Source organism: Phocoena sinus, chromosome 16 (assembly GCF_008692025.1).
Source record: "Phocoena sinus isolate mPhoSin1 chromosome 16, mPhoSin1.pri, whole genome shotgun sequence".
NCBI classification, from domain to species: Eukaryota; Metazoa; Chordata; class Mammalia; order Artiodactyla; family Phocoenidae; genus Phocoena; species Phocoena sinus.
In genome coordinates this window covers 85191734-85204514 of record NC_045778.1, presented here as the reverse complement: position 1 = coordinate 85204514, position 12781 = coordinate 85191734, and the positions used below count along the sequence as shown (strand labels likewise).

Below are 12781 nucleotides of genomic sequence, written 5' to 3'. Positions count from 1 at the left end.
GGCCCAGGGGGCCGGGACCCGAAATACCCTGGGTGTTGGGTGGTCATGGTGTTGGCCTACCCGCTTGAGGATGGGAGGGACAACTCCTTTTCCAATGGCCCTTTTGGTGACAGTAAGGGCATGGGGTATGGGGTGGCAGGGTGCAGCGTTTCCTGACAGTGTGCCCCTGCTGACTGCACTGGTAGCAGGTCAGCGGTGGTCTTTGAGAAGGAGAGGGGATTCCTGTAGGTCCCTGTTGTGGGGGACTGGGCAGTGGCAACGGCCATGTATTGAGCGTGTGTCGCTTTAATTTTTCCTCCTCTCTTAGTTCTCACCTATTCCTGGAAATTTCCTCCCTGTCGCTGAAGATCTTAAAGGCCGTGTCAAGTAGGACAGAGAGTGGGGTTTGCGGGCCCTGTTCTAGTTTTCGTAATTTTTGTCTGATGTCAGGGGACGCTTGGCTTATAAAACGAACTGCAAGTATGGCCTGACTTTCAATGATCCAAAGAGGATCATTCCCAGGCTTTAAGGTCTTGTCATTTGCTCGCGAGATTTTGGATTTCCTTGGAACCCGACACCCCTTCCTTCTTTCTAATCTGTGGCTATGCTACCTAACATGGTAGGTGGGACTTTGCATATGTGATAGGGTAAGGATCCTGAGAAGGCGAGGGATTCCGGTGTTACCTGGGTGAGCTCGATGTTATCACAGGACCTTATAAGTGAGAAGCAGGAGGGTCAGTGAGAGCTGGAAGATGCTGCACTGCTGGCTGTGAAAACTTACTCACTTTACTCAGGAACATGGGGCTTATGTGCTGCACAGTGTCCCAAAGCTCTGCATCTCACCCGTTCAGCCCTCACACTCTATGCTGTGGAGCGGGACTGCTGACACGCCCACTTTACTGACGGGGAAGTCAAAGCAGGAAGTCTGGACATACAGTGGGTTTCCTGGTGTGTGCCCTCTGGGTGGGAACAGGGTTCTTGTCCCAAATTATTCTTCTGTTTCACAACACTGAGGTTTAGTTCACGGAGCTGATTAATGATTTCCTCGTTTCTGCCTCATTCTGCACAAGGGTCCCCATATCCTTATAAGTTCCGCTTCCAGGCACAAAGACTTAAGAGATAATAAGAGATCTCTATGCTGACTTTTCAGACATATTTTAATCTTAAAATATAGCACAGGATAATGCTACTAGTGAGCCCAAAGGAATAACTTCACATCCTAGGGAAAGACGTCAGGGGATACATTTAGCATGTGGCTAACAAACCCTCCAAAGGTATTTTTTTTTTTTTTGTGGTACACGGGCCCCTCACTGTTGTGGCCTCTCCCGTTGTGGAGCACAGGCTACGGACGCGCAGGCTCAGCGGCCATGGCTCACGGGCCCAGCTGCTCCGCGGCATGTGGGATCTTCCCGGACCGGGGCACAAACCCATGTCCTCTGCATCGGCAGGCGGACTCTCAACCACTGCGCCACCAGGGAAGCCCAGGTATATTATTTTTATTTTTTCCAAACAGCAAAATAGTGTCTGTACTCCTTGTTGTGAATCCTTTACAGGAGATGCTGACTCTGGTGACTGGGTAGCTCTACTTTTGCCGAAGAGTTTAGTTTAACCTACACTGATACGTTCTTACTTATCATGGTTTCTAGGAACTCCAACACAAACTAAGTCATAGTTTGCTTTAATTACTTTAATTAGTCTGACACAATCTTTTATGGACTTTGTTTCAAATTCTATCTGAAGAATGTGCTTGGCCTGGAAAGCACCTCTCTGGCCCAGTTGGTTCCCTGTGGAGCCCTGGCTAGCCTTGCTGAGGGGGCACAGGGAAGCAGCAGGCCTCCAGGCCAGCATCAAGGGACCCGCGGTCTTCAGAGAACGTGCGCCTCACACTTGTGAGCGGGGAATGACACAGAGCCTGTAATGGGGGGGGATCTTGGCAAACCCAATTGCGATGGGGCTGAGGTCGATATCCATGGGGTCCACTGGCGACTCCAAGTTAAAGTGCTGCAGGATGGAGGCCAAGAACAGGAACAGTTCCATGCGAGCCAGGCCTTCTCCAACACACACCCGCTTTCCTGGAGGTGACAGCAACACTAAGACACCACCCTGGGCCACACAGCAAGGGCAGAGCTGGGTGGGAGGAGGCTGTGCGTCAACGGCCACCCTAAGCAGAGTTGACCCCCGTCTGTCTGTTGAAAGGGAGCCCAGAGTGGATTTCAGTGTAAGAGTATCAGCGACAGGTGTGCTCAGGGACCAGCCTTCACACAGCTTCAACCACCAGGACTCAGCTGCATGAACCTGTGTTAGGTTGGGAGAATGGGCCCTGCCCAGCGCTCAGCCTGATGTCCTACAGGAAAGAAGAGCGGCCCCAGGTGGAAGCCAAAGCTCTCGTGTTGGTGTTAAAGTTATCGAGTTGGTTTCAGATCTTCCATCATACCCACACCAAGGGCAGGCCCTGGAAAGGCAGCCAAGGGCTGGAAAGGTTAGATGGTCCTACGATGAGTCCAGGTAACCAAACGTTAAAATTTGCTTAGTAACCCTTGTTTAAAATTATGGAGAGTCAGTAATATAGTTTTGAAAGATTTTCACTAAGTTCTAGTAAATGAAGAGTTTTAGCACTGAATGAAGTGAAGTATCTAAGGCAAGAAGAACTCATCTCAACTCATTCCCAGGACTTCTGGTGAAAAGATGTCACTTAACCTCTCTGAACAGGGAAGAACACATCTGGGTCATGTTGGGGACAGAAATCAGGGGCACGATGCTGACCACACGTGGAACAGAGAGCAGGAGTTAGGGACGATCCCCAGGGAAGGGGCTACACGTGACCTCTTCTTACCTGCGGAAAATGGCTTGAAATGGTCACTGTACTTGAACTTTCCATTTTCATTCAGAAAGTGCTCTGGCTTAAACTTCTCTGGCTCGGGGAATTCTTGGCTGTCATACAAGAGGGAGTCCAGTGTCGGAATTATGACTGTGCCCTGGAAGGAAGAGAGGCTGCCTTGGTCACAACACAGGCTTTCACCTGGGAGCCAGCAGTTGAATTTTACGTTAGACAAGATGGTATGTTCCCAACCGGGGAAGGAGTTCGCCAGAGGGCAGACACAGAGCAGGTGGGGGTCACGACCAAATGGCAATGAGAGCTCTCATCTTTTCAGGGAAGTAGCTCCTCCGACCTACTCATCCAGGGCTGGATGCTACTGTTGTTGTCTCTTTCTGCTGCTGGAACACAGCTCAACCCCGGGCACCGTCTGAGGAGCCCCTTCCCAGACTGCCTCTATTTCTGTGGTCACCAGGTCCCCACAGGCCTGCTGGGGCAGCAGCACTTTGCAGGGTAGGGATGCTGGCCCGGCCCCCAGTGTTCAGCCGCATCTGCCAAGAGCAGGTGTCCTTGGTCCCCGTCCTGTTCCCTGGCAGGCGGCTGATCAGCAGGGTGGTGCTCAGGGGTGCGCTGCAGGCTCACATCTGACCTTGGGGATGACGTATCCTCTGAACACTGTGTCCCGGGTTGCTTCGTGGAACAGGTTGGAGGGAATCATGTCGATGAATCGCTGAATCTCATGCACCACGGCATCCAGGTAGGGCATATCCAGCCTGTCCTTGATGGCAGGGATTCGGCTTGGCCCAATCACCCTATCAATTTCTTCATGAAGTTTCTCTGCGAAGATATGCATGGAATAAATGCATGACTCCAGGCTCGCTCAGCGTTCATGCTCCCGTCCATATACCCAGTAGATGCTTATGGAGCTTCGGATTATTGGGTAGTTCATCCGCATGCGTCAGTAAGAACCAGGCTCAGTGAGGCTAGGAACCGTCTACAGCATTTATGTAGTTACTTATTCATGACCTCCACTACCTTAGCTGGTCATGGCTAGCCCTGTTCTGGTCTTCATGCCAGGAGCAGAGAATAAGAAAGGGTCTTGGGGATCTCTAGTTGATGGGAAACTGTGTTAATGGTTACCCCAGGCTGGTTTGTTGCAGGCTTGTAAGGAGTGTGGAGGCGAATGGAAAATGGAAACTGACATGCTCCGTGTGTTTCTGAGCAGCCTCCGGCAGTCGCTTGGCCTCTCTGGGTTTGAGGTTGCCTGTGGGCCTTGTAATCTGTTGAGTGAACTGCAAAGCTCCCGCAGTATAGCAACCGAGTAACAATTTTAAACACGTGTAACAAGAGGGACAGTATGCTGATATTTACTAGACGGTAAATATAAGAAGTCGTGCACAGGGATCTCACGTGGCAGTCCAGGGATACGTGGAGTTTGGGGTGGGTGGAAGGCAGGGAGGCGAGGAGGGGCCTGGGCTGGCTCTGCAACCTGCTTTCTTTCCAAGAGCTCTGAGCCAGTACTGAAAAATGTCAACACATGTTAAATTTGGCAGTGGATGTGTGGGTGTCAGTCATATTTACTTTCTGTCTTTTTCTCTGTATTGGAAATTCCTCATAATCCATAATTAAAACAGTCTTGGATTCTGTGGCTCCCCTATAGTACAGAGTGGTCAGAAGCCCCCTCAGAGCTGCCACAGACCCGTGGAGCCTTCGCTCCCTAGACTTCCGGCTCTTTTGCATCACCTTTCTGTCAGGTAGAAAAGCAAAGGCTTTGGAGTCGGACCAGGTCTGACCCTGGACAGGTTGTTTCCTAGGGGAAATAACCGCACGCCCTTTCCATCAGCCCTCAAGAATACAGTGTGTTAAAGGGCTGATTCCCATACCTGGCACACAGCCGCAGCCAGCATGGCTCGGGTGGTGAGGGGCTCCTTGCAGTGGGGACCCCCACACCCCAGCTCTGTGCCCAGCCCAGCGCAGGGCGGGGGCTCCAGGCTTGAGCACTGCCGGGGAGGGCACCCTGGCCCCAGGCGATGGCTCCTTTACCTCCTCTTTCCTTGGAGGTTGGCGCGGATTGGCCTGTTGATACGTGGCGTTGCTCACATCGCCTCCACGGCCCACGCGGGTGATTCTAGTGCCTCGCGCTCTGTGCATGCAGCCCCCAAAGCCACGCCTGACCCACCCTGGGTCCCACCCGGCCCAGTGCTGGGGAGGAGCCCTGGGAGGGAAGGCTGGGTCCAGGGCAGCAGGCAGACTTGCAGTGCTTTTCCTGGGGTTCCTCCTCTGATCCCCACTCTTCCAATCGGGTGAGACACGCCAGGAGGCCTTGCCCCTGCCCCCTCCTGCCTCTCAGCTCTGCCTGAAGGCTGGGGCTGACTCAGGGGCCGTGTGCACATTTTTTCTCTGTCATAAACAGATCATGGCCTGGAGTGGATGCAGCCAGCCTGGCGTTTCTCCACTGGGCTTTCTTCCTGCAATCTGGGGTTTGCCAGTGGGTGTGGGAGAGCTGAGTGCCAGGGCCTGTCATGTACGAGAACACTGCCCCTAAAGCATTCGTCCAGCAACCCCAGTGTCACTGCTGCAAGAGGTAACAAGCAGTCCCCGTTTGGCCGACGGGAAGCTGAAGCCTAAATGCTCCAGGCTGACCGTGCAGGTGTGACGGCCACGTGGTCCGGTGTCCTTGCCTGTTACTTGTCCTACCTTCGACCTCCGGGTATTTCATGAGAATCAGGAGCCCGTATCTCAGGGTGGTGCTGGTGGTCTCTGTCCCCGCAAAGAGCAGGTCAGCCACGGTCACAGCAATGTTGTCCAAAGTGTACACAGGGTCTGTACTGTGTTTTTCCTGCGATGTGAGAGATAGGGCCTCAATACAGGGAGGTGTTCAGGTGGATGAGAAAGAGACCCTGTGACCCTCAGCAGAAGAGCACCTGGCAGCCCTGGCAGCTCCACAGGGGGCCCATCCTGCCCAGACACCATCGTCTCCATTGCAAGGCTAGGGAACAGAGGCTCCCACGAGTGGGACTGTGCCCTCACCTGGCTGTGGGGTCCGTGCTCCTTCTATGGCACCGAGGGCCCTCCTGGGGGTGGGGCTCTCCCTGGCCCTGTGCCACGACCTCCAGCAGCTCAGGGCTGAGCTGTGGGGCTTCTGCAGGGCTGCCCTCAGCCTCATTCCACCCCACGGCCACTGCCTTAGGTCCCAGGAGGCAGGGAAGTCACAGGGGAGCTGGGCATAGGGTGGGAGGTGGGAGGGGTGGGAGGAGGCCCAGCTGATGGAAGAGACTCTCAGACTCCAAGGGCAGTCTTCCAGGAAGCCAGGTGTGGAGCTCATGTGTGGCTCTAGAGCCACATGTGATGCCGAGGAAAGAAGAGAAGCTTGACTGATCTGGGTGGGCGACCCAGGGGGGTGCCAGAGAGGTGGTGCCGGGAAGGCCAGGGCCCCCTTGAGTCCGTGCACGACGTGGGGGTTACGTGCTGACGAGGAGCACTGCGGGCCTCTCCCCAGGTGACATGTGGTCTTTAGTCAGTTGATCAGAAGTGGTTAAGAGGCTGGGCTGGAGGGAGCCAACATGAGGGGCCCACTCACCTGGGCCCACAGCCCCCTGATGGCTTCCCCAAGAAAGGCCATCCTGTTGGCCGGCACAGTGGACAGTACAGTGGAGCCTAGGGCGGCCAGGCAGGCTGGCCATGTGTTGACGTGTGGTGGTCACGCTCAAGCCAGTGCACTTGTATAAAACTAAGAGCATCAGAATGTACGCGATGTGGGCGGCGTGGACACTGCAGTGCAGGTCATAATACAAATCTGAAAGACGCGCCCGGCCCCCGCAGACCCATCTCACAACGGCCGAGTGCCCGGCTCCGCCTGGTCTGGACGCTGAGAGCTGTGAGGGTACCTTCTCCATTTCCAACAGCATGGTGTCAGTGAAGTCTCGGGGGCAGCTGGCCTCCAGCGACCTCTGGTGGTCCTTCACTCCTTCTAGAGCGTACTCTTTTATTTCAGACACATTTTTCATTAGTTTTCTATGGCTTCCAGGCAGGTAACGTATGTAGCCTGAGAAATTATTATAAAGCTAGAGAGAGAGGGAGGGAGGGAGAGAATTTTCTTACTATATATATTTTTTCCAGATGCAATAGCATTTGGCGTACTAGGCAGATAACCTTCTCCAAACCTGAACTGATGGCTGTCGCTATTGTATTGTTTAGAATATTTTGGCTGAAAGTATCTTTCTGGGCACCACTCTACGAGGTCGTGTGAGTTCCGTGGTGGGAATGTGAGCACATAGGCAGAGGTACCGTGTGCCTGGTGAGGACTGATTTTAAAGAGTGAAATGGTAAGTGTCCTGAGGTTAGCAAGGGGGAAAGGTGGGCCCCGTGGAAGTGTCCCGAAGGAGCACTCAGGCTCTCTAGTCTTGTGTGCCTGTCTGTCCACACACACAAGTACCCCTTCTTATCCTTTCCCTGCTGTAAACCCTCGACTGAAGCCGGGTGCAGACCAGGCGAGAGGGAGGGAAGTGCTTCACCTGGATCCAGGGTGTACTGAGCAGGTAGAAGTTCTCATTGAACAGACTCAGCATCCTCAGGGCCGTCTTGTCGTTGTAGTCAGCGCGTCTGTGGAAGAGGATGTCAGAGATGACGTTGTAGGGCGCGAAGCCGATGACAAAGGTGGGGTCGAAGGGCTGGCCTGGAAAACAGGGGAGCCATCAGGGCGCTTCGCTCGTGGGTGTGGCAGGAGGGCCGTTTCCAGTGCTTGTGAAGAGACACCCTAGGACTGTGAGAATTCTCGGGGGGTGGTGACTGGGAACCACTCGGGTTTTCTTCACTTGTCAGTTATTCAGGACACACCAGCTGCACCCTCGATGACCACGCCCGCTCCCTGGGTTAGAGGGGAAACCTGCTTGTGAAGTGGCATCTGGGGGCCAACATGGGAAGCTGCCTCGGTCGTCAGGGGTCGTGGGGCCCAGGCCAGGCTGTACGTACCATGGGTCTTCCGGAGCGCCCCCAGCAGGAGCTGGGCCTCCCTCTGGATCCGCTGCTCATTGCTCTGTTTCCCCATCCCGAAGTCACGGAGGGTGGTCAGGGAGAACCGCCGGGTGTCCTGCCAGGTCGGTCCATTATTGAAAATAATCCCTAAGGAAGAGGGAGCAGCGGGCTGTCACTGCAAACTGTCCTCTCAGGAGAAAAGGGCAGGAGCGATGGGCGCCCTGTGCTGCGCTCTGCGCGGGAGGGACCAGGGCCACACTGACCCGCGCAGTGACAGATGCTTGGGTTTGGAGAGAAGCCGTTGGGGTCGGCTGGCTTTCTCCGTTGCCCCTGTAAGCTCTGCAACCACCAGCCTGCTTGCTTTCCCCACTCTGCCTTGTGTCCTCCCCACAGGAGGGAAACCACACCTGACCACTGAGAAAAACCTCTGCCTCTTTCCTGTTTACTGACTAATTTCCTTGAAGCGATCCTGTTTCCAGTGATTTTTTTTACCCTCACACTATAGACACCTCAGCTCACACTCTGTGGCTTCACAGCAAGTCCTTACTAAAATCTGAGGTCACAGGGCCCCCGGACCACGGAGACCTCTGGATCCGGGAAGATCTTGATCTGGTTCCCTCCTGCACCTGGAGGCCTGAGGAAAGCCATGGCCCCGGACATTCCAGAAGGAAGTCTGGCCGGACCTGAGAGGTATAGCAGAGGAGGGCTTCATTCTACCCCAAAGGGACACCTGGATGGCCTGCAGGGGAAGCACAGGCAGGGGTGGGAGGAGAGGGATGTGACCCAAGGAGGCTGCCATGGAGTCAAGCCCGGGGATGGACAGCATGACTACTGATGGGTGTGTGGGCACCAAGGAGACCCATTTACAGGTGTCGTTCACCAGGTTAAAAGCACAGGTGACACTGAGTTCAGGGTCCTGTGTTCAGGTATCCTGGTGCCGATTCCTGTGGGACATTGCATAACAGGCCAAGTGGATGCTGGGTACGTGGCACAGCAGCCCAAGAGGGAACCTAGGGGAGGGATGCTCCAAACTCGCGGGTGTCTATGCCATCAGCCCGGCCAGGCCTCGGGCAGCTCCAGCCTTCCAAGTTACTGACCCAGGACACAGGGCAGACAAGCAAGCAGTGGCAGGGACCAGGGAGCGTGTGCTGAGGAGGCCAGAGGCCAGAGCAGAGGCTGTGCCCCTAGTCCTGAGGACCAGAGAAGCCAGAAGGAAGGCAGGAGGAGAGGCGCAGGGGACCACCCTGAACGGCATGTGATAAGGAGAAGAGGTGGTTAAGAGGGAGGGGCAGAGAAGCAGTTAATTTTAAAGTGTTCCGGCAAGAACTGTGTAGAAAGAAAAGATGGAAGATACAGAAAAATGTGAGAAGAGACAGAGGGAGACAGAGATACAGAGATAGAAAGACAGAGACAGAGATGGAGAGCGAAAGAGACAGAGTCAGAGAGACACAGAGATGGAGAGAGGAAGAGACAGAACCCAGAGGCGCACCATCATTTGGGATCCAAACAGGCTGAAATGGGGCAACAAATCTCCTCTCCCACAGCTTTGTGAAGATTGACTGAAAGGATGGGTGCGGCCCTCTCGGCGCTTTAATACGCAGCCGCTGCTCCACACTGTTGGTAATCACCAATGCTCACATCATTATTCCTGGGGACCAAATGCAGCCCTGGTCCAGGGCCTGGCCGAGGCTCAGGGTCAGCCCTGGGCCGTGTGGGATACAAAAACAGCACTTTGGAGCCCTCAGGCAGGAGGCAGGCAAGCCCCTTGTGTCCCACCTGCAGGATGTGGATGCTGGCCCCTGCCTGACTGCTCTCAGGGGCCCATGACTTGGACCAGGGCTGGCAGATAAAGGGTCCCCAGAGCCAGGATGGAGCTCTTTAGCCCCAGAACTCCTGCTCTCCTGGGGCTCTCCTCCAGTGAGTCTCCTCTTGTGTTAATGACAAAGATCAGGGTGGTTAATTTTGCTTTGAGCCGCCCCCAATAACAAACCCACCCACAATATCTAAGAGGGACAATCGAATGCCATTGCTTGTGGCAGGATGTAACCTCGGAAATGCAGACGGGAAAAATAAGGCAAGGAGCCCGTATACAACTGTAAGCACATCAGTTTGAAAATTCTACATAAAACGAATAAAAGTTTTCTAGAGGCTCATCACCAAAGTTGACTCAGGAAGCGCTAGAGGCTTCCCAGTTTTGCTGGGTTGGTGGGACACTGTTTCCTCCTCATCTGCTTTGGATCTCAAACACCAGGGAGCAAATGACGAAGGGCAAGCAGGTGAGGCTGGAGGACAGCAGGTGGGGCAGGGAGCTTTCAGAGCTGAGAGGTGGGGGAGGGGCGCCCCCACCCAGGCTCCACGACCTCCTTGGAGACGCGGAAGATGGAGTCTGAAGTCAGGAGTCTGCAAAACACTCAGATAAAGACCAGTTAGACCCCACCCCACCCCACCCCCGCCCCGCCAAGGCCTCCTCCGCCTGCCGGAGGGGAACTCAGGGGCTCTGGAGACACCAGAGGGGGGAGGGGCAGAGGAAAGAGGTGAGCCTGGGGAGACGGGGTCACTGGGAAGTCTCAACACCCCCTTCCTGGTCTAAGAACAGCCCCAGGTAGGACATCGGGAGGCCCCCTCGATGGAGAAGCGGGGTGCCCATCGTAGGTGAGGGGCCCTCGGTGGATGGAGCCCCAACACCCACGAGTAGTTGAAACTGTGAGTGGAAAGAGCTCCCAGGGGAGACTGAGGGCCCAGGGAGGCGGGAAGGTCTGCGGAGGGAGGCCCGGCCCAGCCGTCAGAAGTAGCTCCCTGGGTCCTATTTCTCTGAACACGTCTGTCCTGCTGGCTGGAGGGTGGGTGCTCCAGGTCTTGTCCACTCTGGGTCCATCAAAAGGTGCAGAGCAATGACTGAGTGAGTGAATGCACCAACCTTCACCCGAGTTGTCTGCGGATCGCTTCACCTTTCTGTCTTTAGCATGTTGTTACTGTTATCTCAGTATCTCCCCCCAACATCTTCCCCCACCCCACACGCACCGCCCCCCCCCCAAGTAGGACACACCTTTGTCCTGGTGCACCCGGAACGCGGGGATTTCTCCTCTGCCAGAAAACTCACTCCTGTAGTCGAGCAGGACCTCCTTCACGGCCTTGTAGCCGTGCAGGACCACGAAGCGCCGTGAGCCCAGGTACAGGGTGAACACCGGGCCGAAACGCTCTGCCAGCTGCGGAGGCCACCAGGCCGGGGAGTGAAGCCACCGCGGACTCGGGGAACATGCCTCGCTTTAACGTGCCCCCCAAGGTCGCTGTTGTTGACCAGGAGAACCCAGAGTGATCTGGGGAAGACCTCCCTAGAGGCTTCTTCTGCCGGGAACACATCCAGCGCAGGGCGCACCTGGGTGTGCCTAGCTGCCCTCCCTCCGGGGAACAAGAAACTGGGAGGGCCGATTCCTCTTGTTCCCCCTGAGGCCCCTTTGCCCATATCCGCCCCACCCCCCCACCCCCACCCCCACCCCCACCACTGTCTATTGTCCCCAGTCAAGGTCCCGGACCCCAGGACGCTGCTGGAGGCCCCGGAGCCATACTGTTCGGAGGCCCAAGAGCACGTCTTCCTCTGCCGGAAGCTCCTCCACGCCTTTCAGAGCGGCTCCGTGCCCTGTGGCGTTCTTTTACTAACTCATTTAATAGACTCGTTAACGCATTTTGTTTTTAGATTTGTTAGCTCATTCACTGTTCACAACAATCGTGGTGGGTGGGGGGTCAAACACTTCACTTTTCCCCCTGTTCTTTGGCGTCTACGGAGTGCTGCAGGTTGACACGCAGCTAGCGTGCGTCTGGTCTCAACGCGTGTCCCTCCTTGCATCCCAGTGGCAAAGAGCAGCAGCCCCGGCCACACTGCCCTGGCCAAGCCACCCAACGACAGCACGGCAGTTAACACTTTGCTCGAGCAAGGGCCTTCGGGGCCAGCCATGGCCAAGGCCCACTGAGCTCCATACCCGAGCTGTAACACTCGCTAAATATTTTGAACATCACTCTTGGGTGCTACTGGTAATTCAGCTAATTCACAACAAGCTGGTATTGAATTACAATTTGTCTGAGAGTGAATTGAATGCACACATATTACAGCTAATTCCTGAATGCTCCTCCCTCAAATCAACAATATTTCTCTTACCCTGGTGAAGGATTTGGGAATATTCTTAAATTCCAACTGGAAAATGTTCCCAACGATGGGCAGTGGGAAAGGGCCAGGGGGCAGCTGCCAGCTGCTGTAGATGTGTTTCCAGATGGAGATGAGCAGCAGGGTGGCCATCCACACCAGCAGGGCGACCACGATGCCCAGGGCGGCCATGGTGCCTTCCGGGGATCTGCCGACTCATGCGGACACTCCTGGGGAGAGGCACAGCTTTTATAGCGCATCCTTGAGAAGGAGGGTGACCAGCCAACCAATGTCACCTTCCTTTTCCTCTGGTGCAAGATATTAGTTTATTATTAGCTGCTGTTGGCCACCATTTCAAAGGCCGATCCCTTCAGTGTTTGCCGCTTAGAACTCCATCCAGGCACCCACCTGGCCACGCCTGGGCTCTGCCAGCACTGGCTACTGACACCTGCACCAATGTCAGTAAACTCGGCATCCAGGGGAGCTCTACCAACCCACACGTCAGAACATGGGGTGATGGCCTGTCCTCCCTTTGACACTGATTGGACAAGAAGGAGTACGGTCGTGTTTACACGGACCAACATCAATTATGTGCTGACAGTCTCCATGGCAGAGTGCCTGATCTCCTGGTGCAGGTCTCACCTCTGAGCAGGTTTGTCTGAGCAGCCCCAGTGGCACTGAATCACCAACAGCCAAATTCATAAGCCCCAGTGGCACTGAATCACCAACAGCCAAATTCATAAGCCCCAGTGGCACTGAATCACCAACAGCCAAATTCATAAGCCCCAGTGGCACTGAATCACCAACAGCCAAATTCATAAGCCCCAGTGGCACTGAATCACCAACAGCCAAATTCATAAGCCCGAGAAGGAAAA

At 55.1% G+C, this 12781-nt stretch overlaps 1 protein-coding gene across 1 annotated transcript; it reads right to left on the bottom strand.

The window, feature by feature from the left end:
- Positions 1-1641: 1641 nt before the first annotated feature.
- Positions 1642-12228, bottom strand: LOC116741596 (cytochrome P450 2E1). Its single transcript, XM_032608407.1, has 9 exons — positions 11922-12228; positions 10815-10974; positions 7766-7915; positions 7309-7469; positions 6682-6858; positions 5492-5633; positions 3444-3631; positions 2813-2954; positions 1642-2051 (listed from the first exon to the last, which is right to left on the bottom strand). The coding sequence occupies exons 1-9, from the start codon at positions 12096-12098 to the stop codon at positions 1861-1863; spliced, it is 1488 nt and encodes a 495-aa protein (XP_032464298.1). The 5' UTR covers positions 12099-12228; the 3' UTR covers positions 1642-1860.
- Positions 12229-12781: the final 553 nt, after the last annotated feature.

Bases quoted from the DNA above. Each gene is read 5' to 3' on its own strand.
- LOC116741596 (XM_032608407.1), bottom strand. From the start codon at position 12,098: ATGGCCGCCCTGGGCATCGTGGTCGCCCTGCTGGTGTGGATGGCCACC. The intron at 10,975-11,921 runs GTAAGAGAAATA...TGGCCTCCGCAG, and splicing joins TTCCCAAATCCTTCACCAGG to CTGGCAGAGCGTTTCGGCCC. The intron at 2,955-3,443 runs GTCAGATGTGAG...TCTTCCTTCCAG, and splicing joins GAGGATACGTCATCCCCAAG to GGCACAGTCATAATTCCGAC.